Source organism: Cyprinus carpio, chromosome A2 (assembly GCF_018340385.1).
Source record: "Cyprinus carpio isolate SPL01 chromosome A2, ASM1834038v1, whole genome shotgun sequence".
Lineage (NCBI taxonomy): Eukaryota > Metazoa > Chordata > Actinopteri > Cypriniformes > Cyprinidae > Cyprinus > Cyprinus carpio.
Window position 1 is genome coordinate 18888866 of NC_056573.1, and position 26641 is coordinate 18915506.

Below are 26641 nucleotides of genomic sequence, written 5' to 3' on the forward strand. Positions count from 1 at the left end.
AAACTTATTTTTGAAGAATAAATGACATTAATTCACAATGATTTTGCTGGAACTTTATTTTTTAAATGCCAACAGCAGTTTTGAAATAATTTTATTTAAATTCCCATAACATAAAACTATTTACAGTCAAGATGTATTAAGATTTCCAAAACAAAAAATGCGTGTTCTCATTTTTTCTAGTTTTCAATATGCAGCACTGGCTTACCAGTTTTAACACACTTGTTGTAACCATATCTGTACTATCCTTACAATATAAAACATCCTCCTTTATGAAACAAACATTTTTTTGCAGATTTCTCCTTAAAACAAATGTAATTTGATTGCTGATAAGAAAAATCTCAGAATCTGCCGTGAATAACTGTGCATTTAAAAAAAAACCCATTGAAATCTTGCAGCAGCTTCAACAGTGCACATAAAACATGAATGCAAGAACCCGGAGATATTATTTCCAACATCTTCCAATCTTAAAATTAAAAGTTTTAACAAATATTTACATATGAAACACATGACATATACCACTTACAGTAATTTCACAGAAAACAATGAATTTAATATTGCATTAAGAGAACAGTTCTTGGTTGTGAGAATAATGAACAACTACTCATCTAAAGGCCCAGACCACTCCAATATACTCCACACAAAAAGTTGGATTAGACAAAAAAATATATATATCAATAATAATAATAATAATAATAATAATAAACTCTCAATAAAATATTTTAACCTACCAAAGTGTTGCCAAGAATATAAGGAATTTTTAAATCTTAGCAAAACATAATTCAAATTAATTATGGCTTTAAAGTTCTTTTAAATATACCCACGTTTTGTTTTACAAATGTATTCTACAAACACAACAGGACAACATGGTTTAAGACAGCATGCATAAACCAAGCATTTGATTTATTCCTCAAAAGAAAGTGAGTGTTGATATGGTCAGAAATGGGATATCGACTGTTTGAACCGTTGCAGGAAAGAAACATTTGCACAGATTTTAGAATATGTTCTTTTTGTTGTAACTTAATGTCAAACATCCTCATCTATAAACGGAATGTCAAGGTCTGAAAACCGTCTCTTGCCCTGATTGCCTGCAGAAAAGGAGGCGGCGAGGGATTTTGGGACGTCTTGGCTCTGGATGACACACATGGACTGGACTCCACCTCGATGTGAGGCAGAGCGGTTTTGATTTAACTCTTCAGCAGGCTGTTTGCTCTCTGTTTTAGGATCCCGTGTTGGATCAGGAGGTTTAGCAGGTTTCTCTGGCTTGGAGCTGTTCAAGGCGATGTTTGCTGAAAGAGATGCTTTGGATTAGCCACTGAGGACTAAATATATTAACACAAACTTGTAAAAATTTCTGTAAAAGCAGCAGTGCAAACCCATGGTTAGAGAAACAGCAGGTTAAATAACTCAAGCTCAACAACTGGCTCACCGCAAAAGCAGCAAATCCAAGCCCTCTTTAACAAAGAGAATGCTGTGGCGCCCAAACATAAAGTAATTAAAATGTCCTATACCCAATAACTAACCTCCCAATCCAAAACCAACAAAATGGTCTTCTAGTAGACTCTCAGAACTGTCTAATGATTCGGAGTCCATGTTCTCAGCGTCTGAGCTATCCTGTTCAAACTCAGGTAGTCTGCAGGCCAAATCATTCCTAAACCACAAACAGAATAGGTTTTGAACTGTACAATAGAGGTATGTACTAATAATTCTTAACATCAGCACAAACTTTTTCTTTGCCCCTGGACAAAAGTTACTGAGGTTTGAACATAAAATCAAAATGCACATGTGAAATGATACTACTTCACTTTAAATTAAGCATATTTAAAACTGTGCTAGAAGACAAATAACAATGTTTTCAATTATTTTCCCAGGAGCAAGAATAATTCCTGAACAAAAAAAATGAAAATGTTAAACATTCATTTCTCAACTCACTTTTCCTTCTTAATAGACCTGATTCTTTCAAGCAGGTTCTTTTCAATTTCTCTCTCCATCGAGGCGACATCTGAATCTAATTTTGGCCGCTCAAATATCTAATGGAAAATGAGATCATGAAATCATGTAAGATGAGAGCCATAAGGTTCACATTGCAAGCTGTTATACCAAAGGGGCTAATTATTAGACAAAAAAAATTCACATACATTTAACCGATAAGGTACATGAGGCTTTGCTACATTATAAATAGTTAGCCACAGTGTGTGGTGGGGTGTCTACAGCTATGACGGTATTCAGAATAGCACTGCGTTTTAGGTTAACTGCTTTTATAAAATGGTTACCAAATACTAAAATTAATAATTACACAATGTTTCAGATTCATTAAGAATCACACATCAGAATAATAAGTATCATCTTTCCACTAGAAGATTCGATCCCTGACATCTAAACTACGGTTTAACAGTTAGGGGTGCAGCACAGTGATAGACTGTATACAGGTGAACAGATGTGTTACTATATTGCATATTTTAGCATAATTAGAAAAGTAGTTTTAATAATGGCATTCCATAATTTTAATGCAATATTGAAAACAATTTGCTGCTGAAAGTTTTTGTGAAAACCATGATATTTTTCAGAATTTTTTGATGAATATAAAGTTCAAAAGACCATTTATTTGAAACAAAAATATTCTGTTACCTTATTAATGTCTTTACTGTTATTGTTGATCAATTTAATGCCTACTTGCTGATTAAAAAGCACTAATTTCTTTTTTTCTTTTTTTTATTAAATGGTAGTGTATATTTATCTAGTATGTGAAGTTTTTCTTACCGTGTTCTGCCTTCTGAGCTTGAGCTGATTAATGGCCATAGCTTCCACATTTTCCAACTGCTGTATTTCTTCCATTTTCTGATTATAGCACCTTGTTTGCTCGTTAATCAGAATTTCCACACAACTGCACATAAATGATAACTATAAGGTTCATATGATGCAATGTTGTCAAAGTATGTTGGCAAAATATTGGTCAATTAACAATTAATTGTTAATAACAATTTAGCTATTTACACAATTTCTGTATTTTGTATTGTACCTTTTCCTATTTTACTGTCAACCATTAGCACCATGTCAAACCAGACAAACAATCTAGTCATAAATGAACACAAATAAACCAAAATGATTCTCACAGAGTGGTCTTGTTTATATCTTTCATACTGAGAAGAGGGTCAGAAGAATCTGGGCAGCGTAGAATGCAGGGTGCAAACACAATAGCCAGAGCGTTAGCTGACATTCGATTGTGAGTTTCCTCTTTGGCCACTCTAAATATAAAAATAAATTATTTGTAAGGCGATGCACAGGATGTCTAATGTTCACCTTAGTCATATGCAATGGTTCCTTACTTTACAAGATGAAAAATAAGCCTTTCAAGAGTAGAGAAGTTTGAGGGAGGTAGTTCATCCAGCTTTCGGTAGATTGCACGTACTCGCTCAGATGCTTCTGGCAGATCTGGAGCAGAAGAAAATGTGTGATTCTTCCTAACACATGTGAAATAAATGTTTAGCTTTCACACCCAAAATTGCATGTGGCCAAAAACCTACCCGCAGCATACAGGAAGTCATTGTAGAGGCTGTATGTAATAAGTGGCTCAGGTAGCTCCCGTAACCACAGTTTGACCAGGCCGGTGATTGTGTGGATGGGGTAATTGTCAAGACTGACAGCCTGTGGATCTGGGGAGATTAAAAACTTTTTAATGCATAAAAGTCTAGCAGCTATTTTAAAAATAAGTAAGTACATGACAAAGGATGTAAAACTTAAAGGAAAAATTCAACCAAAAATGATTATCTGCTGAAAACTGGAATGAATTTTGAGAAATTTAGCATTACATCACTTGCTCCTCAATGGATCCTCTACAGTGAATGACTGCTGTCAGAATGAGAGTCCAAACAGCTGATAAAAACCACAATAATCCACACAACTCCATCAAATCAAGTATTGTAAAAAGCTGCATGTTTGTTAGAAACAAATCCAACATTAAGGCATTGCTTTTGGCCAAAAAATGCTTCCTCCAGTGATGAAGTCCATCCCTTGCTATCCTCTTACATCAAAATAAAACTATGTACTACTTTGTACTGTTTTTGCATGTAAACAGTGCTAAATCTATGCACATTTCTCTCCTATTTCAGACAAGGTGACTTTTTTTGAAGGACTTATAGTTTAACCAGAAGCACCAGTCTGATGTTAAAATACATCTCAATGATGGATTTGTTTCTTACAAACATGTACAGTAGCTTTTCATTTCACGAGATGTTTATTGATTGACTGGGTTATTATGATTATCAGCTGTTTGGACTCTTATTCTGATGGCACCCATTCACTGCAGAGGATCCATCCATTTAAGCAAGGAACGTAATGATACATTTCTCAAAATCTATTCCAATTGAGAAACAAACTCATCTACATCTGAGTCAATATTCAGTAAATTTAAATTTTTGAGTGAACTATTCCATTAAAAAAAAAAAATTACTTAAAGGAAGTACCCTCTAATTTCAGATATTGGGGGGTTAAAGAGCAATCAAATCACACTCTCACCTTTCTCTAGAATGTGGCGAAGCTCTTTGGCTCGGCAGGCTGAGCCACACTTGCGGTAGATGCCCTCTGTGTACAGTCCGTTCATTTCGACATGTACCAGCATCTTCTCCATGACAAAGGGTACAGATTCAGCTGTGCGGACCAAGGCACAGAGAGGTACACTAAAGTGGAGTGTCTGCTCACCCTCTTTCTAAATAATGGAAACATACAAATAAACTATAACTATATGATCCAACACATCTTTTATTACAAATAGAAATTAAACTTCTGTCACTATCTACACGATCATGTTAGAGAGATTGAGTAGAGGATGGCAAAAATTTCACTGGGTATATGAGATGGAGTAATACTACGTAAATATGACAGCAGTGCTCACCTTCCTGTCACATTGACCCGTGCAATTTACAGTTATCTTGCTCAGACACTTCTTATGACACACCATTTTACAAGCTGAAACAGAAAACACAGAATAAATGAAGTACCACTGAGTCCTTGTCAATTAGCATTGTTTAAGGAAAAGGATGGTGGATACTTACAACTGCACATGAAGGCCTTTTCCATTCCCCATATGTACGAGCTGCACTGGTCACATGATTGCATAATAGTCACCTGGTATGTGCTAAATAAGTGACCCAGTGGGCCATCAGGCACAGACAAAACAAAAGGTTTTGGAAGAGGTGCAATAAATATTCACATCATATATTATAAATATAAACATGTTTCTATTTAATGAAAATAACTTACACATTTATCTCTTTTAGATTTTCTTCTATTCCTCTCCTTAACCTGAAAATTAGACAGAGGGAAACAATCTTAATTCAAGGCAAAATGATAACTAGTTTGGGTCAGATTAATAAACCTGGTCAAAAGTGAGAGCAAATACATTCATAAAGTTTCAAAACATTTATTTTGTTTTATTTCATATTACAGTTTTACTCTCTTTTTGATTAAATAATTGTAGCCTTGCTAAGTAAAAGAAACATTTTTCATAAATATTGGAAAATTAGCAAAATTGGATTCAACTGGGAATTGTATTCCTGTGGAAATTTACAGTCTTTATGTAATTCTGCAGGCCCAGATTCTTTGAGGATCTGGTGATAACTTACCTTCTAAACAATATATTTGAGCAAAGCTAAGCTTCTGTGGCAATCTTTAAAACTTTTTAAGTTACCTTACAAGGCTCTGTCTCCAGTCGCTTGAGCTCCCCCCTGATAAATCCATCCAGAACTGACTGAAAAAGATTTATCACCAGCGGCACCTCCAATGCTTTCTGGAGCCCTGCGAGACTGGATACCCTCGTCTGGTAACCTGACATCAGGTCCTTATAGCCAATATTGGGATTCTTTTGGGCACAGGATACAGATCATTTCAAACACTTGCCAAAAAAAAGTAACTTTTTTTTTTTTTTTTTTTCCTACTGCATTTGTGAAACTATGATGAGAGTAAAGATATAGATGAGTGTGGATAAACTTACTGATATGGAGTACATGGTTTTGATGGTGTCTCTGAACTGCGTGGTGGCTAAAAAGAAGATTTTCTCAGTTTCTGAGAGTTCCTTTGTGCGGGTACTTAGATCGTTCATCTGGATTCAAAAACCACACCATCAGATGAAGTATTTAAAAGTACAAAGGGATGACTAAGAACAAACTATTAGGATCAGGACTATCAGGAACTAAAGGAAACATTTATAACAACTAAGTTCAAATCCAAAAATCTAAATACCTTTTAAAATGCTGATGAAGAATAAACATCAACACAAACCTGATTTCCCAAGAACTCATCCAACTGGCGAAGTTCATTACTGTCAGTGATCTCTCTGTCCAGTGAAGCATTCCACTTCTCCTGGACACGAGTAGCTCGGCTGATTTTAATGGTGGGGTTGCGACAGTTCTTGACACGGGGAGAATAGGAGTGAGAGCCACTGGCTTTGGCCCAAAGAGACAGAGATAAATGAGAGAAAAAGAGGTAAGTCATTGCAACTGGAACAAGTACTTACAACTGGTCTACTTCATACAATTTTTTTCAACATGTCTTGTATGCATGTATGTATTTATTTAATAAATACAATAAATTATTAATTTAAATATTTCTGAGTGGGTCTTGGAGAATAGTTCAACCTAGCTCCTTTTTTTCTGCCAATGTCTTCGCCATAGTTACATTCCCATCCTGGGGTGTCAGGCGCTTTTTAAAAAATTTTAGGAATCCCCGCCTACAGGAAATAAACAGAAATAAATGAAGTAGAAATGCAAGCAACACACATATATGTATTAAATAAAAAAAAAAAAACGATAAAATAAAAAACGCAAATAAACAAAATCACATTAGCTGTGATATTTCAAGTGAAAGCTAGAACAGCAAGGTTCAGCAAGGTAACATGCTGATGGAAATGCACTGATCACCTTTCTGGTGTGCTGGATGGTGAAATTACTCCTTCGCTTGTCCTCCTTGTGATACTCATGCTCTCATCAGATTCTACAGGTGACTGGATCTAAAAGACCAAAGCATGTTTAGAGACTCAATGAAAATTATCATGAAATGGAAAAAAAGTGGCTCACTCATCCAAACCCTGAATGCCTAACAAGCACTCCAATCAAAACTACACATAACAATGATGAGTTTTTAGAGTTTACATCACTTTGTTACCCATAGTCCCGTCATGCATTCAGATCAGCAAACCAGCCATAGACAGTTCAGGGAAAAGCAAGGCAACATTCAAGCGGCTACAAAACAACATTTTAGCTGACAACCATTTAGCAAAGAATGTTTTCTAACCATAATATTCACTGATAATGCAGATAGATTGGGTTTATTTCTTCAAATCAGTGCCACCACCAATCTCCCACACTGCATTCCAAGATCCATGTTGACCTTTTCTGCTATGGTTATGGAATTTTAGCAGCATTTCATATTGCTGTACAAAATGTGTCTTGCTAAACCTGCACAAGGCCTGACAATTATTAGTAAAATTATGAAAATTACTGTTAATTTAATATAAAATAGAGTGTGATTATGATTAAAATATTCTAGTATGTAATATTATTTAAGACCCAATTAGTACTATAAAAGATGATTAAATCACTTCTATAATGATACCAATCGTTGAAGCCATACAAACATCAAAAGCATTGCACAGTTTTAGCTATACAGAGTCAAACATTTAAAACATTTGCAACTCAGCAACTACAACATTATTCTTCTTACATTTATTTACTATAATCACTAATTAGCACACCTAGCAGCAGCCTCAGTGTGTTTACTGTAACAAATGAAACAAAAAAGTCAGAAACATCCAAGAACAGGATCATCCTGGTTTCCAAAGAGAAGTCTTTGAAACGATCTACATTGAACTAATGCTGATTATCATGGTATGTTAGCCGTTGCATGCAAAAACAAGGCCCCAACAGCTCGAATGGTCTAATTGTTGTAACTGGGTCAGTCTTTTATCACAGTCTCCAGTTCCATGTGGATACTGGACTGGTTGGGAGTGGAGGGGCTTATGGGAGGTAGGGGAAAACTCCAGTACTCCATATCTCTTAGATCCAAATGATCCAACTTCAGCCCACTGCAGGGACTTGCTAGCCGGCGCTTGTGTCTGAAATGCTTATGATTGTGAACCATAACCTATGATTCATCAACCGGTTTAGATAAGGAAAACAAAATAAAACTTAACCTGTACCTGCTGATCCAGTTATGCATAAACACTGAAATAATCAGTACAGCATCTTTGAAATTCCCTCAACATACACTACCGATCAGAGGTTTGCAGTTGGTAAGATTTTTAAAATGTTTTTGGAAGAATCTCTTACACTCACCATGGCTACAATTATTTGATATTATTATAACATAAAATAAATGTCTTCTATTTTAATATATTTTATGTAATTTATTCTTGTGACGGCAAAGCTTAATATTTAGCGGCCATTACTCCAGTCTTTAGTGTCACATGATCCTTCAGAAACCATTCTGATATGCCAATTTTAATAAACATTTCATATTATAAGAAAATTTTGTGCTGTTTAATATTTTTAAACTGTAAACTGTATGTATTTTTATTTCCAGGATTATTTGAAAAATAGAAGGTTTATAGAACAGCATTTGAAATACATTTTTTTTTTAACCTTATAAATGTTTTTAATGTCCCTCTTGATTGATTTAACGGGTCCTTGCTGAATAAAAGGATGCATTTCGTTCTTTAAAAAACCAAAATCTTTGAATGGCAGTGTATACTTTGGTATACATCCATTTTGGGGGACAATAAAAATATGAAAGTAAAAAATTTTTTTGGAGCTCTCACAACATTTTTGATTTAACAGACAGACCATAACTCATTTTTAAACAGTACCTCATTTTTGGATGATGAGGCTGAGCTGATTGACTCTGAAGAACTCATTCTGGACATATTATCCAGGGACTGGGAAATGCCACATTTCCTATCATATAAGAAATAGTAACAAATAAATAAGGAATAATGTACTATCAGCCAGTCATTACTACATTAAAAAAAAACTTTGGCAGGGTGAAAATTTGTGTTAATGACCAACTAAATATACATCATTACATGGTTGATTAAAAGATAAATCATTAGACATAAAACATTGATGATATTTTCTGGTACAACAGTCAAATATACAGTTTAGCGGTTATATAAAACTAACTGATTACACAAAGAAGCATTCCAGGGGGTCACATAATTTTAAAAAAGCAACATAAAAAGAGTTTTTACTTTAAAAGAAATGACCAAAACAAAACTCTCACCGTAAACCTGATTTTCTCAGGTTTTGAAGTCGTAGCATCTCAGCACTAACGTTCTCTATATGTGCTACGTCCCTCCTCTCCTTACATTTCTCAGGCTTCTCCATCAACCTGGTTGTCCTGTTGTGACCTTGTAGGTGTCCATTATTTTGAGTTTCATCAGAACCACTTTGGCTCATGTTCAGTGGAAGCGACATAGGCCGAGGGAGGCCTGCAGGAGATGGCTGTCTTTCTCTATCACCAATATTGCCTTTATAATCTTGAACGGGTTGGTCCTCATTGATGCTGAGTTGCTTTGTGAATCTAGTAGCACGTATTGTGACCTTAGGCTTGGTCCCGGTGTTTGACCGTGGGCTCAGTTCCTCGGTCTTCTTTTGTTCGGGTGTGCGGGCTTCATCAGGCAGTGGAGGCTGTGGCTTTTGCTGACTTGGATTGTTTTCCTCAATCTTGTTCAAATGGCCAAGCTCTGTCTGAGATCTGAAAGAAAGATCAAAATGACTAATATTGTTTTACCTAGAAGTAAAAAAAAAAAAACACTCAAAGGTAACTTGGACTTACATTTGCGCTTTGAGCTTTTCTCGCTTCTTCAGATATTCAGTTCTCTCCTTGGACCTTCGCCATGCAGCCTGGATCACAATAGCTGCTCTGCTTCGGTATGACTGCCGCAAATAACGCCACGATCGCTGAGGGATGAAAGAGGAAACATCTGCTCAGGTACATTTTCATTTATTGCAGAGTTTCCCGACCAGGTCCACAAGACGTTTGAGCATCATGACAACTCAAAATTAAAATAAAATTAAAATACTTTAAAATTACACTTTTTTAAAAAGGTAATTTATTCCTGTGATGGCAAAACTGAGTCACATGATACATCACAAATCATTCGAATATGCAGATTTGGTGCCCAAGAAACATTTCTTATTATTATCAGTACTGAAAACAGCTTTACTGTTTTGTGCAAACCATTATAATTTTTTTCAGGATTCTTTAATGAAAATAAAGTTGAAATGGAAAGTGGAAATCTTGTGACATTTTTGATCAGTTTAATGTGTCCTTACTAAATAAAGTATTAATTAATTTAAAAAAAAATCTTATTGACCCCTACTTTTTGAAGGTTATATTAATTATTATATTTCTTTAAAGGTTAGAATATTACTTGGCTATTACTAGACAACCCCTGGCCAACCAAACGAATAGTACCTGTATAGTTATAATTCCTTCCCTCTCGCGCAAATACTGTTTCCTCATCAAACAGGCACGGAACCATCTCTGCAGGATGATGATACTCCTCATCACTTCTTTATGAAGGGCTTCTTGAAGTATTTGTCTTTCCGACTCTTTCAAGAACACCTGTGCACATAGTTTGATGGTCAATTATGGAAAGTTGTATCTGAATGACAAAATGCAGATTGTGAGTATTTCTTTAGTGAAAAGTGTAAGTGAAATTAACCTTGGTTCGGCCAATCTGGAAACTAGAGCTGGGTAATCCCATTTTGGTCAGCAGGTTGGTGATGTCCTGTTGAGGTGTTGATATTTCCTTTGGCAGCAGCACTCTGAACTGATCTGTAAACTCCTGCATTGAAGTTGTTAAATAAGACATGTCTTGTATGCATTCATGGTTACAAAATGTATTATTTCCAAATAACTGATATTAATGGAAAAGTTCACTCAGAAGAGTTTGTTTCTTCAACAGAACAGATTTGGAGAAATTTAGCATTACATCACTTGCTCCCCAATGGATCCTCAGAATGACAGCATATTAGGAGCAAAATGTGTGTCCATAATCCATGATAATGCTTCCTCCATTTTCAAAATGGTTTGGGATCCATCCCCTGTTATCCTCTTACATCAAACATCCACCAGCATATTTGTTTAGAACTGTTTTCGCTTGTAAATGGTGCTTAATCTGTGTATATTTCTCTCCTGTTTCAGACAATACGACTTTTTCGCTTGAGAAAGCAATATTATGGATAGAGGACTTGCATTTTAGCCGGAAGCAAAGCTTTAAGGTTAAAAACGTCTTGATGGATTTGTTTATTACAAACACACAGCTTTTTGCTTCATAAGACGTTAATTGATGGACTGGATTCGTGTTAATTACTTGTTTTTATAAGCTGTTCAGACTCTTATTATGTCGTCACAGCAAGAAAAATTATACAGTTCTCCAAATCTTTTCTGATACAAAAACAAACTCATCTACATCTTGGATGACCTGAATAAATTTCCAGCAAATTTTCATTTTTGGGTGAACAGGGTTATCAATCAATGAAAACAAATTAGGCAATCAAATTAACCCTTAAAAAATGGCAAATATCTGCTGAGAAGTCTTCAAATGAAAATTAAACTAGGAACATTATTTTAGCAGACGAGTAAAGCATTAAATAGACATACAGTGACATACAGTCCACCACAAACCATTTTGTAATTGTTTATCAATATATCCCTTTTTAATGCTTTTAATCTTTTCAATGTTTTTAATTAATTAATTTATTTATTTATTTATTAATTAAAACTAAATGCCATATTAGTTAATTTATGTAAGGGTCAAGGGGCATAAACAAAATGGTTATTTAAGCAGTTACCTTAAAATTTACTTTAAAACTGTATTAAACTGAGAGCCCTGATGAATAATTATTCATTAAAAAACAGTCCATGTTACATTACCTTGAAGGTGAATTTAGCTCCATACCCAGACCTCCTTATCCGAACCGTCTGTAGCATGCCTGTGTACCTCAGCTGCTGAAGGACTAGAGCATCATCAAAGTGCATTTCCCTCTGTAAACACATTCACCAACATATATAAAGAACAATGATCATTGACCCAATACATAAAATGAATGAATCACAAAACTATCAATAGCTCTCCACCATACCTTATCACCATTTGATCGGATACAGCGGACAAAGAACGGTTCTGCTTTCCTCAGGGTTTCCAACAGCTTGCTTAGTGATGCCTGGACAGTTTAAAACATGAAAGCATGTGACTCATTGATTTGTCCATCACCATCCATTAAAACCTTGCAAATCATATCAAAACCTCCCCATGGCTTAGGGGATCTGAACCTTTTATCTCATTTACAACTACCACAAAAGAGGCTTTCACACAGAGATGGAACAAACCGATCTATGAGCCCTCTGATGAAGGAGCTTATGCTTTCCACACTAAGATAATAATATTGAACCTGGAACTGAGCGCTGATGCTTGGAGGTTTCTTCTTGGTGTGTAGATGGAGCAGCGACCTGGTCGCCCAATTGTGCTGCTTCAGGCCCATAATGAACTTCAGAGAGTGTGAATCTATGAGATTCTGTACAGAAAACAACAGAATAACATTTAATACAGTCTCTCAGATTTTAAACCAAGAAATGAATATATATATGTTATAAGGAAAATATAAATTTTCTTTTGTGTTTTCTAAAGTGAGTCTTGCCCATGTACAACCATGGATATACAGTACCTGAACTGAATTTATTCCTTATAATTCTACAATAATTCACATAAATCTATAGTGATCTAAAGGCATCTAAAACATTTTTTTTAAATATTTTGTATTATATAACATATATTTATATAAAAATACATATGATAATATAAAAACAGACTGTGAAAAAAAAAAGTGTAAAATAAATATTTTGTTTTGTTAAGGCAACGCTGCATTTTCAACAGCCAATACGTACTATGTTTGTGTGTTTTTGAAATTCTTGATATTAGCTTTGTAGACAAATATAAATTGTGACTATGTATGACTTTGAATAGTAAACTAATTTTTTTTTTTTGTTATTCAATGAGCTGGAAAGCCAACAAATATCAAGCGTACATGGGCACTCCTTCAGTACGGTTTAAAAAAATAGCATCCTAAATGGTACCGCATAAAGTTGCCTTAGGAAAACCCACTACAACAAAAAGTTTTGATGAATGAATTTACCTTAGGAATTAGCTGCTTGTGTTTGTTTTGTCTGTTCTTCCTAGATAGTGGTAACATACAATTAAGATTTTGATAGAAAATATTAACATTTTGAAGAGAAAAAACTAAACAAAAAGGACAAAATATTTCAGTTGATTTTTTCGAATTAAATTACACATAAGCAAAAGCACAAGCTGAAACAGAGAGCAGTGGTGCCGCCACAGACAGATGGTCACAGAACATGTGGCCCACTCACTGAGAGAAGAGACGAGACTTCCTCACAGAAATTGTGGATAGACGCAACTTTTGAGGAACTTCACCACCAAACTGCTTAAGGGATTGGAGGACTTTGGCATGCAATTCCCTGATTGAACCCAACCCCAAATCAGAAATGTTTAGAAAGGAGATAAATACTACAAACACAATAAAATAAAGACAGTATACAGCTGAAATTAGTCGGTCCAAACACCCATTTCACAATGAATCCAGTGAAAAAGGAAATCAGTTCAGATGTAGATCACCATCAGAGGTAAAAGAATCCAAGCCTGGTATAAAGATCTCTGAGTGATGGTGAACTTACTTCTTATTTTCAAAAGTTGTAAAAATGTCCTCAAAGGCTTCGAGTGGACCCTCTTCAGACCGATCAAAAGAAAAGTCAATCAAAGGCCCCTGACTGTGTAGAGATTGAAATGCATTTATGAGCAGTTAAATGGCCATTTGTATAGATATAAAACAAATCCTGTTATTTGCCATAAATCCACTGCTCCATCAAGCTGCCACACATCTACAGGAACTAATCCAGTCCATTTACCTCTTTAACGTATCTACCACAGTGGTGGGTCTCTTCATTTCCCCAAGGGAGCGCCTGGAGTAGCGCCTGACCTGATCTGATATGGAAAAAAGCATGTTAATATCAATGGTAATCCACTTATGTAAGCTGTAAGTAATACAGTGTTGGTAGATGTTACTTGGATGTTTTTCTGCCCATCTTCGTCCAGCCTCGTTAAAGACAGCCAGGGTGCGTATCGTGGCCCTAAGGATGCCCCACCTGAACACAGCCACTGGATTAGCCCCGATCAGCTGCCGCAAGTAACTGCACTCACTACTTCGAAGCAATGCAACAATGTCTGGCCTCATGTGGTCTGTGTTCTTCTCTCTGAAGTCCTATAGGGCAGGAAAATCACAAAGTCTGTTTAGTATTGTTTTCCCACCATTGAAAAAAATCTTTTCAGGGTCTTTTCCTTTACCTTTATCTGGTATTTGACCTTGCCAGCAAAATGCCGGATAACAAAAGCTGGTTCCCCCACCGGGGTCTGCACAAAGAATGGGTTGTCCTGGTGCTGCTGCTTAAACTTCTCTAGTAGAGTGCTGTCTGTGGCTTGAGGAAAACTAGAGAGGGAATAACACAGAATATTAACTACTGGACTCCTAGAAATCCCATAAAAAAAAAGATACTGTGAGAGAAGGCTAAACAATTCACATTCTGTACTATATATACTAAATTATTTGCAAGATACAATTTAAGTAGGGTATCAGCAGATGATATACCTTTTTCAGTAGATTTTCAGTGAAACAATATTTAACATATATGTGAATATTTTTTGTATTTGTTTGAAAAAAAAATTAAATTAATAAAACCTTAAAAAGCATATTTTTTCCAGGAACTAATATTCTATTAGTCTATTTTTTTTTTTTTTACATATTTTTTTTTTTTTTTTGCAAAGTAGATTCTAAATATTTAATACAAGAATTAAAACAGTAAAAATCTAAGTAACCTCACTTTCCACTTAAAGAAATTACATTTTATGCACCAATATTACAATGCATACAGTAGTACTAAAAAGCCATTCTTTATGGGATTGAACTCACTTGCTCTCCTCATCCAGCAGATACAACAGCCCGGTGGGTTTCTTGCAGAAGAGACTGATGCAGCCAGTGTTGTCAGGGTAGTCAATATTGTGCCATGTGATCCCCTCTGCCATGTACTCTTCCTAAAACACAATGCAAGCATGAGGTGCATGCTGTAGAATTTCCTGTCCACCAAAATTAGAGGAGACATCAATCAAAGTACAACTCAGACATCAGAACTCACTTGTTCAAGCTTAAATATGCGCTGATTACAGTAATACTGTAGTTGTTCATTGGCATAATTAATACAGAACTGTTCGAAACTGTTCGTCTTGAAATCTTCAAATCCAAATATGTCCAGGACACCAATGGATAAGGACTGTGAGGAAGAGAATATTTTATAAAATTCAATGTCTTTCAGTTTGCCACCAGCTGAATGGATCAAGTCAAGCCCTTCCAAATAAGTTGCATATGGTATATGTAAATAAAATATAACATACAAACAAATACATTAAATGTAAAAATTAAGGATTCATACCGGGACAGACTCTTCCAAATCTCTCTTGTTAAGTAGAGCATGGTTGATTCGCAGGACAATCCAGTCAAACAGGGCACTGTACAGAGATTGGGCCATTGAGTCTCTGGCAGTGATGGCCTGAAGACAACAGTTTCAGTATGAGGTCAACAGATTCGTAGAGAACAGAAATGTAGAAAGACAAATGAAGAGGTCAGATAGGCCTCTTCAAACAGCTGACTTCACACATAAAGTATGACAAATATGCATTTAACACATGACTAGTCAATGAATGGATGGTACAGAGTAGACAAATGGCAATATATGTAGCACCTAACACATAAAAGATGAAGTTACCTCACTGAAGCTATAAGGCAGGATGAGCCTGTCATTAGCAGTCATTGATTTCCTTGTAGTCAGTGCGTCCACAAGCAGCTCCACTTTAACCTGTAATTGAACAGAAATGACATAAAAAAGCTTTTAAACAGAGTATGACAGGAATTTATCACCTGATCTAACAGACTTTCAAAGATTGTGAAATCCTTTAAATGATTCCAAATAACTAAACAAGTGCAAAATGGGAAAGGGATTCCAATTGGAAAATCTGAAAGGCAATTGTGAAGAATCTAAAAGGAAAAAAACCTGCTAAGAGTCCTCTAAAAATCATGATTCAATTTGTTAAATCAAAATTATTAAAGGGTTTTTTGATTCTACAGTGTCTTAAATATGATACGTGAATGCATATTTGAGTTTCGGTTAGTAATGATGATGGCATTTCTTTGCCAAGTAGTTGTGGTGACCCAGTAATTAAGAGTTCACCGCACAGTATTTCCAAAGAACTGAGGGGTGAGGTTTACTGCTGAGTATTACTATTTAAAGTAATTCTGTTTCTGTGCTGTATACCACAATGAATAGAAAAAAAAACTTTGAACCAGTAAGAGGTTCAACCTCTTGTTGTGAATTTATATTGAACACTAAAACGGCCAGTGGTACCTTAAGAAGGTCAGAGATAGCAGAAAGGACACTTTCTGGCCCAACTTTAAGCCCCTCGCCAACAACTTTAGGCTCATACGTCACATTTCCCAGGTACAGAATAGCAGAGAGCACAGAGAATATCCTGAAAAAGACCAGCAATAACTGAACTACAATAAATATGAAGTATATTTATAAAATATATTTACTTTCTTTGCAAGGTGCCTTAAAGAATTACATGTCCAAAAAACATATTGCAGTGGAATGTTTGGTATATTTTTAGGTAACAATGCAAATTGAATGACACATGGGAATAGATCTTAATAATAATAACAATAATAAAAGTTCCTATTTTGTCTAAATAATTATATTTCTAACACTTTATAAATAATTATGAGTTACCAGATTTATATAACTAGAACATTTTCATACAGAAACATTGCTGTTCCTTGGAAGACAGCTCATAATGATTTAAATGTGTCAGGTTTGACGTTGTTGTCATCATGGCAAAAAGATCACAGTGCATATTGAAAGGCTTGATATATTTTTCCCCTCCGTGACAAGCACAGACTTGTACCAAAGCGAAATTCTTCATTTGTTAGTCATGCACACAGATGGTAAATTTTCTGTAGTGTTACTTTATCCCTCTATGACAAACTAATTAGACATCATAAATTGTATTTATTCTTAAAGGGGTCATATGATGTGGTTTCAAGTTTTCCGTTCTCTTTGGAGTGTTACAAACTCTTGGTGCATAAAGAAGATCTGTAAAGTTGCAAAGACTAAAGTCTCAAACCCAAAGAGATATTCTTTATAAAAGTTAAGACTTGTCCATGCCCTCCTAAAACGCCTTGTTTAAACATGCCCCCAACATGTCTACACCACGATGTGGGAAGATTTGCATAATGCCGCCAAAATGGTAATGCAAAGAAAGAAGGCATAACTTTGATTCTTGCTATTGCCGCCGGCACCATATCGTGGAGACCCTGTTTCGTTGAGAAAGTGAAAATACTTTGTTTGGCCTTCCAAAAGAGGACACAACTAGAAATCAGTGGTTAAGTTGTATTTACAACACTGTACCAGAACAGCTCAACCCAAATATACAGATGTGAGCAACGCATTTTATGGAAGACTGTTTCCTGATCCTGGGAGAGAAAACGACAATGCCGGCTGTTCTGACTCACAGTCTGTAAGTAGGTTTACATATGTAGAGGATTTGCCACTGATGATTCAAACGTGAGTTTTGAGCAGTGTAGAGCAGTGGTTCTCAATTCCAGTCCTCGCGCCCCCCTGCTCTGCACATTTTGTATTTTTCTCATATGGTTTCAGATGTTTGCTCTATTTGAACGTAAGAGCCCTGAGAAGTGGACGTCACCGGATAATGCCATGATTTCAGTTCAAACCGAACGTATATGTTCCATTGAAAATGCGAGACATGAATTTAAATTGTATTTATTTACAGAGGTATATGATGTCACACTTGTCCATGTGTGAATATGCTGCGCAGTGCAAATCCGTGAATGAATGCTCCGAAGTGAAGTAAACTTCAACAGATTTCCCCTGGGAGTAGGGAGCAATGAACATTGTGTAGGGACCATGTCAGTCAGAACACAGTTCATGCACGGAGCTCACTTTTAACGAGCTGACTATCTGAATCAGGTGTGTTAACAGAGAGACATGCAAAATATGCAGAGCTGTGGGGCGCGAGGACTGGAATTGAGAATCGTTGGTGTAGAGTAGCGCTTGTTGTTTGCTGTTTCTACGATCACAAATGCAGACATGGTTTAATGTTTACGCGGCGCGATGCGATGCATGCAACGCATAAAATCACAGTATAAGTCATTATAATCCGTAATTATGTCCCCACTGGATGCAACAAATGGCTCATTTGTAATGGGTTTTATTGTTTTGTCTTGTGGCACCGGTGTTCTGACCGGGACACACAAGGGGCGTAACATTTCCATCACACGCTTGAGGTATTCGGCCAATCACAGAGCACTGGATAGCTGGCCAATCAGAGCACACCTCGCTTTACAGACCGATGAGCTTTGTAAAAATATATACACATATAAATACCATTTATGAGTAAATGTTAATGTACAGTTCAATGTAAATGGTTCTAACAGAGCTAAATAACTATTACAGATTAAGCATTATCCAAAAATAAGGTTTGTGTTCATTATAAACATTATAATTTATTATAATTTAACCTCTGAGACAATCCTTCATCACCATCATAATATTTATTTTACTTGAAATCGCTTCTCACTTACTGCTTTTTGGTCGGAGGCAGAAAACCAACCATCTCCATGGCCTGATGAAGTCTCCTGAATTCATGCTTCATTTCTGCTTGATCCTCCAAAATTGGGATTTCCTGCGAGGGGCAGAAGAGTGAAGAATTAATGAAATAAAACTGTTGACATACAGTAAGTAATAAATAGCTACATAAATAAAATGGACAGGTCAGCCCAGGAAATATAGTCTTGAAAGAATTTGATTATTACAGTGTCTTATCAGGACAAAAAAAAAAAAAAAGATAAAAAGATAAGCTTAAGAAGAATTCTACATTTTCCCTCCGTTTCATCTCACCATTGCTCAAAAGACAATCGAGAGCATCATGAACACTAAATTAAACTAAAATGGCTTTATTATGGAATACTGATTATCTGTGATGGCTGTTCTGAGAGTTACTTCTCTGAGGTAGTGGTATTTTTCAGGACACAGGAGCTTGAACTCATCTTTCTCCTCTTCTGAGGCTCCAATCAAAAGGTAGTAAAAAACATGGTAATTCCTGAAGGTCAGATAACAAACAGACACGGAATGTATGTTGATGTGATACATTCACATTTCACATCTCCAACACTTTCAATTAAAATGTAAAATGAATAAAGATAATTGTTTTCCATTTTTTTTTTACCTTTCAGTTTTTCCTCTGGACACTAGGCGGCATTTCTCTAGTAAGTATTTCTCAACAACAGCCCTAAAGAATTGAGCAAACAGTATTAGGAATTTTAGATCAATTCAGATCAATGGCATGTCATTTTTTTTTCTGCCAACTTTTTGAAAAGAAGGGGAATGAAATCAACAAATGTTGTATGGTGGATATGAACATGAATTCTTAGTATTACATAATATTTATAAATAAACATTATCCTCATAAGATAAAATACATAAGCTTCAAGTTCAGAAAATCTCTTATGTGACTGATGAGAAGCTGTGGGAGTTCTGGTGTGTGACGTCAAATGGGCAGAAGTACACAGATGACTCACCCTCTCACAACGCCGCTCTCCAGATAATTCACTTGAACGAACTTCCCAAAGCGGCTTGAGTTGTTGTTGTATGCTGTTTTAGCATTTCCAAAGGCCTGCGGAACCCCGAAAAGGAATGCATCAGATAGGCAAATTCTTTTAAGCTGACAGAAAAATATCACACAAAAAAAAAAACACTCACATAAATTACATTAATAAACTCACAAACAAAACCTCTTTTGATGAAGAAAAGATGGCCTAATAACTTAATCAGTTCAACTAGCCTTTAAAACTTGCCGAACAGAGAAACTGGATCTGAAACCATTTCTGACATTAGAATACTATTATTAGTTGCTCAAACCATAGCACGCAAGTTGTCATAGATTACAATAATGGGGAAAAAAAAAAAAAACATTTAGTGCCCAGCACAGACCTACTTTTATCTCACCCACATGCATAACGAACAAACGAACATCTATCTTAGATGGCTTGTTGCCCAGTTTGATTTGTTTAATGTAGATGATGCTGATATATATGTAATTTTACCCATGCTAAAATGCTTCCTCCTATTCCAGTTAAAAGCAATAATTCACCATAAAAAATGAAAAACTGTCATCATTTATTCAACCATGTCATTTAAAACTCATGTGACACTCAGTGACACATAAATGAAAATGTTTTGAAGAATCTCTGAACCGCTCTTTTTGATACAATAAAAACAGATTGTAGGGGCTATCAAGCTCCAAAATTGACAAAAAACATACAAGTACTCAAAACTTCTTGTTTGCTACATTTAAGTCTTATGAAGTCATACGATAGCTGTGTAAAAAAACAGACCCAAATTTAAGTCATTATTCAGTTACCATATTGCTCTGTCTTTTTCCCCCAGAAAAAATGGCAGATAATGGGAGTTTTTGAAATGATATTTGATATTTTGTTTTGTGCCACAAGAAGTGATGAAATTACACACTGCAGTTTTTAAGCAAAATTTTCTGTAGACGGACTTTAATGAGTGACATGTAATGACAGGCTTGCACACTGCACCCTACTGATTCTCAATATGTGCATACTTTCAACATTATCTCTACCATTACCATCATTCAGGACTTTTTTTCTGCTGTTAACTTGTTTTTAAAAATACAGTTTCCGTGTTCCACTTCCATGTTCAAAGGAAAATAAATACTGAGGAAACACATGAATGGAAAGAAAACTGAATGAGATGTTACATCTGTCAGTTGTTATCAGATGGCCTGAAAGAGCCTGTGTCATGACATGTTGGCATACACCGACTCGTTTTGGTATTCTGATAAAGCCAACACCCAGCACTTCCACATATGAAACAGAAAAATTCAGAGTTAGAAGCTCAACAATGAGGCTGAGATCAGACCTAACACTACTTTACATCTTCAACAGCTGCTATGTGTGCTTCCTACAGAGCTCTCTCTTATACCTTTCACACAGGAGAAGTAAAAGGACAAAAAGTCACAAGCACACTCCTCAGATACACCTTTAATGACTATTAAATGAAACTGAAAACTGAATTGCAGAAACTCTCAATATCAAAGTTCAGTAAAAGTGAAAGTAAAATTCAGTGCAAGTGCAATAAATTTTATTCTCAAGACGTGACATGACCCAGTTCTTTGTGACCCATTTTTTTCCCCTCAAAAACATCTATTCTGTTCCATATATTTTTAACAGTAACTGGATTTTTTTACATTTTCAGAAAAAATGCAATTCACACAAAAGAGCTGCCAATGGTTGCTAATGGGTTGGCAAGGATTTTGGCCTATTTTTAAGGAGCTGCTAGGGTGGTCTTTGTGGTTGTTACCTTACCTCAAATGAGTCTCTATGATATTCTGATTCCTACACATGGCTTGGGTTCATCCTTTATTGCAAGGGATATTTCTTTTGAGCATTTTATCTACCAAACATAAATCTCAAGATCTCTTCAATTTAACAATTTGAAATCTTCAAAAGTAAGTTGGGTGCAATTTTTTAATATGATTTTGCAAAAAAGAAAATTACCCCATGATTTAATCACCAAAAAAACAAACATATTACCAAATGATTTACTAAACATAAAGCAAAGGCTAAAAAATTTATAAATAATAAATGCAATTTATTAACTAAAATAAAAAAATTAATAATGCCTTATAATTCCAATAATTTTAATTTCCATTTTTGGGTGAACTATCCCTTTAAAGATTTATTCTAACCCTAAATATGAGCAGTTAAAAAATTATTCTTGCCTTATAATGCCCATAATTTCCATAATGTAAAACCACAACATATCTCCCACCTTACCTTCCTGGTTTTATTTCAAAAATATATCTTTTCTTATTTTGTTACATAAGAGAGGCCAGTAAACAGGACTATCTTTTTAAAACAAGGCTTATTTCATAGCATTTAGAGTTTTCGAATATGAACACCTAAATATCTAATAAAAAAAACTCTTTAGGTGAGGAAAGCTGTACAATTCCAATATCTGCCCAAAGGCTAAGCTGTATGAACCAAAATATAAAACAATTATCACGGTGGTGGAGACTCTCAACTGATGCATAATAGATAAACAGCACCATGTGTAAACAACACTACCTGACAAACAATATGCATATTGTTGTTAGGTGAGCAAGTGAACACAATGCACAAAGGTCTCTATTATGAAACAGTGAAGTGGGATACAGGGAGAGGTGCTTTTAAATTCAACAAAGCCAAAGGAGGAAACATAGAACTCAGTAATATGAAGCAATGCTTATTTGTTCTAAGAAGTATCTGAGCACTACCAAGTTTTTGTATTTTTATATTTGTCTATATTTTCAGGATTCTTCAATGAATAGAAAGTTCAAAAGAAAAGCATTTATTTGAAATACATTCTTTTCTGTTTCATTGTCAAATAAATGTCTTAACTGTGACTTTTTTATTTTTTATTTATATTTTGTTACATACAAGCTAAATAAAAGAACCAAAACCTTTCAACGGTAGTCTTAACAATACAAAAATTATCAACCTTAATGTCCTCTTGATCCCAAATTAAATACTAGGTTACACACTTTACAATAAGGTTCCATTAAAATTAACTAACAATGAGCAAGGCACTTGTTATTGAACTTATGAATCTTTTTTCACATTAGTTAATAAAAATACAACTGTTTATTGTTATCACAAGTCTATTAAATAATATTAACAGAAACAACTTTTCATTTTAGTAATGCATTAGCAAATATCGAATTAAACTAAGATTAATAAATGCTTTAGAAGTATTTTCATTGTTAGTTCATGTTAACTAATGTGGTAAACTAATATTAACAAATGGAACCTTATTGTAAAGTGTTACCAAGAACTTAATCTGGGAACAAGAAGACTTCAATGATCCATTTCAGAAGCATGATTTATCTATCAAGGCACATGAGATCCAATAATCACCTAATCTATTTATTTGAATATACGCATCAAATATTAATGGTCACATAACCTCAGGTGTATGACGATAAACTTTTATCAATTCTACCCATGACACACAACTACTCAAAACATAACCTAAGTTTATTATTTATTTATTTTACCATCACTCTTTACAAGAATGTCTATTTTAAACCAGCAAGGCATGACACAAGCTGCTTATTCCTCTTTGCCATTTATTTTCTATGTAAGCAATGCTGCAGAACTGAGAGGGGTTGGGACGCGCTGATAAAAGAAAGCTTTTACAAAAAACCTAGAACTTGCTTAACCTGTTTAGGATCAGATTGAGAATCCCAGTAGGTTAGTGCATGACAAATGGTGACTGACAGCTCCATTTGAGGGGGCAGGACTTCACCACAGTAAGGAAGCACGATGAATTATGAGTTATTTCCTCAAGAGAACTTCATTGGCACATTAGCAGCAATTCAACCTAAATCCTGAAGAGGAAACTTAGGAAGCGGACTGTTCAGAGATGTATACCACACTTGTATTGAATAGATTGTATAAACAATGGAAAAACTCCTAAGAGTGTTGTGAACTAATCATTCATCTCATTGTTTTGAGTATTCACAATGGCAGCACCTAAAAATATCAGTGTGTTGAAACCCCTAAACTGTGATCCAGTGAGTTTCATGACCTAATAGCATCTATTTCTAGTGTAAAAGGAGTCAGAGGTCTGTTAGGAGTCCCCTTTCCCCTAGGAGAAGCAGTAGAAGTGGTGTGCAAGAGCCCTGACCATGTGATGAAACCGAATGGTTTCTAGATCCTTGTTTGACCATGCTTAAGGGGAAAAAAAGGGAAACCATTCTAACACAATCTGTTGCACCATTTACCAATACAATATCACATTTTTCATAGTTCTCTTGGACTGATAGTTCTCAACATGAAGATCTAAGAGTGTGCTAAATAACATGAAAGGGCAAGCCACATCCTGCACAGAGGTCATCATTTCCGTCCTGAAAGGGACTCTTTATCAGTGCATCAAGAAATAATAATTGAGACTACAGTTACAGACAAAATACAAAAAAAAACAACAACGAGAAAAAAAGAAAAGGAGAAAGTGGATCTAGACCTACCTATTTTTTTATTTTTGTTATATGAAGATCACATTAAAACTGACTTGAGCCCGTATTGTTACTTCTAAATACTTCTAAATTTGTTATGGTAATTGAAATAGAATAAAAAAAATAATATTTCATGGAAAAAGTTAAAAACTCAAAACATAAAAATTAAAAATGTTGGCTTGGCAACTAACTGAAATAAATAAATTCAATGTCAATGTCAACTTTATTTATATAGCACCATTAAAAACAACATCTGTTGACCAAGGTACTAAACAAAATATCAAAGCCTTCAATAAAAACAATTACAACATACAGATTATACACATTTACCCAGGCAATCTACCTCATGAACAGTTAAATGTTCCCCACTTATGCAATAATAAAAATGTACAATATCCTTATATTTATTTGTTACCCCTCCATCCTAGTACATCCCTGCATCTTACTCAATTCTATTCCATTATCATCTATAGCACAACTGTTTATACAATTTATTTATTTGCAATTTTTTTTGGGTCTGTGTATTGTTGTCTCTGTGTACTGGAAGCTTATGTCACTAAAACAAATTCCTTGTATGCGCAAGCATACTTGGCAATAAAGCTCTTTCTGATTCTGATTCTGATTTAAAATCACTAAATACACAAATTAACTAAATGCTTCTCCTACTAATGTACCATAGTAGCCATTCTAATGTACACAGGTAAACTGTTCCAGAGTTCCGGTGCAGCAATGGAAAAAGCACGATCGCCTCTTACATTCAACCTATAGCCCTCGGAACATTTAGTTGTCTCTGATTGGATGACCTCAGAGATCTAGCTGGATTGTAAATGGAGAGTAAATCAGACAAATAGCCAGGTGCTAGACCATTCAAACACTTAAAGACCAGTAGCAGCACTTTAAAATCAATTCTAAAACAGACTGGGAGCCAGTGCAAGAAAATTAAAACTGGAGTAATAATATGTTCTTGGTTTCGAACACCTGTAAGAAGCCTGGCAGCGGCATTCTGTACCATCTGAAGATGGGCCAGAGAGAATTGATTAATGTCCATATAAAGGGAGTGACAGTAGTCTAATCTTGTTGAGAGGAAGGCATGAACCACTTTTTCAAAGTCCTTAAAAGAGAGAAATTGTTTTACCTGGCTAAGACTCTGAAATGGAAAAAAAAAACTGGTTTTAACCACAGAACTAATCTGTTTGTCAAATGTGAGAGAGCTATCAAAAAACACACCCAAATTCTTCACTAATGGTTTGACAAATGGAGATAGCGGACCAAAATCTAAACAAGAGAAGCTAAAGGCTTCTGAGGATTCAAAAACTATAATCTCAGTTTTGTTTTCATTGAGATGAAGAAAATGTATGGACATCCAAGCCTTCACGTCAGCAAGACAAGCCAACAGAGTATCCATGCCCCTCTTATCAGATTCCAGGGGCAGATAAATCTGCATATCGTCCGCATAATAATGAAAAGAAATATTGTGTTTCTTAAAAATCGGCCCCAGAGGAAGCATTTCATTTAGTGAAAACGAAATCGGAGCAAGGATAGAGCCTTGTGGGACGCCGCAAGTAAAAGGAGCAGTACTTGTCGTGAATTCTCCAATATTAAGTTATAAAGATAAGACTGAAACCATTTAAGAGCATTTCCCCAAATGCCTACACAATACTCCAGACGTGAAATGAGAACTGCATGGTCAACTGTGTCAATATATATATATATATATATAAAGATTACAAACGCACAAAATATAAAGTGAAATATTAATAATATTATAATAATATATAAATTATATTAAAATAAAACTGACTTGGACACTAAAATTATCACTTAATAATGTGTCCTAAGGATGTTAGAAAAATCTAGCTGTGAATTGAGTCCTCGAAAGACAAAGGAGTCCAAGAAGATATTTTCATGGTCTTGGTCTCGTCATGGAATCGGGACCATTTGGGCTAAAGACTTGACCTTCTTCTGGTCTTGGTCTTGACTTGAGCTCAACCTATTCAGGTCTTAGCCTGAACTCTAACTCGAATGAGCGGATAACGCCTACAACACTACCACCATCGTCATTTCCACTACAGAAATGCTGTTAAAACCAACACATCATTTGAGATGTGGTGAACATGATGTGTTGGAAAAATCCATGAATCTCCAAAAAAATAAAAAAATAAAATAAATTGAAGTTGAAGAAACAACATTTATTTCTGAACCCTGAACAAGGCTACAGATATCATTCATCCAATGTACATTATCACTGTAAAACATCAGGGTCTCAACATAACTTGCTGTTTTGCATCCTTTCTTGGTTTCCTATTACAACTAGAGCGCAATCAGACTTCAAAGTAGAAAATGAAATCTGATGAACCTCAAACCCACAGC

At 35.3% G+C, this 26641-nt stretch overlaps 1 protein-coding gene across 3 annotated transcripts in view; it reads right to left on the bottom strand.

Moving 5' to 3' along the window:
- Positions 1-38: 38 nt before the first annotated feature.
- LOC109063522 (unconventional myosin-IXb-like) overlaps positions 39-26641 on the bottom strand; it is a 28539-nt gene continuing 1936 nt past the window's right edge. For 2 of the 3 annotated variants that reach the window (XM_042776983.1, XM_042776992.1), the window contains exons 4-41: positions 19770-19864; positions 19418-19480; positions 19192-19291; positions 18774-18874; positions 16522-16645; positions 15886-15975; positions 15553-15669; positions 15259-15393; positions 15036-15157; positions 14414-14555; positions 14135-14330; positions 13978-14053; positions 13747-13839; positions 13423-13530; positions 13188-13227; positions 12447-12569; positions 12138-12218; positions 11929-12039; positions 10715-10837; positions 10465-10614; positions 9823-9947; positions 9268-9741; positions 8855-8942; positions 6912-7000; positions 6630-6721; positions 6274-6437; positions 5987-6094; positions 5684-5854; positions 5257-5298; positions 5049-5160; positions 4889-4962; positions 4513-4702; positions 3522-3650; positions 3324-3429; positions 3111-3242; positions 2758-2881; positions 1930-2027; positions 39-1648 (exon numbers count right to left, since the gene is read on the bottom strand). In XM_042776983.1, coding sequence (XP_042632917.1) covers positions 1516-1648; positions 1930-2027; positions 2758-2881; positions 3111-3242; positions 3324-3429; positions 3522-3650; positions 4513-4702; positions 4889-4962; positions 5049-5160; positions 5257-5298; positions 5684-5854; positions 5987-6094; positions 6274-6437; positions 6630-6721; positions 6912-7000; positions 8855-8942; positions 9268-9741; positions 9823-9947; positions 10465-10614; positions 10715-10837; positions 11929-12039; positions 12138-12218; positions 12447-12569; positions 13188-13227; positions 13423-13530; positions 13747-13839; positions 13978-14053; positions 14135-14330; positions 14414-14555; positions 15036-15157; positions 15259-15393; positions 15553-15669; positions 15886-15975; positions 16522-16645; positions 18774-18874; positions 19192-19291; positions 19418-19480; positions 19770-19864 — 4641 coding nt within the window. In that variant the 3' untranslated portion in view covers positions 39-1515. The remainder of the gene's footprint in view (positions 1649-1929; positions 2028-2757; positions 2882-3110; positions 3243-3323; positions 3430-3521; positions 3651-4512; positions 4703-4888; positions 4963-5048; positions 5161-5256; positions 5299-5683; positions 5855-5986; positions 6095-6273; positions 6438-6629; positions 6722-6911; positions 7001-8854; positions 8943-9267; positions 9742-9822; positions 9948-10464; positions 10615-10714; positions 10838-11928; positions 12040-12137; positions 12219-12446; positions 12570-13187; positions 13228-13422; positions 13531-13746; positions 13840-13977; positions 14054-14134; positions 14331-14413; positions 14556-15035; positions 15158-15258; positions 15394-15552; positions 15670-15885; positions 15976-16521; positions 16646-18773; positions 18875-19191; positions 19292-19417; positions 19481-19769; positions 19865-26641) is intronic. The other variant, XM_042777001.1, reaches the window with a different exon arrangement.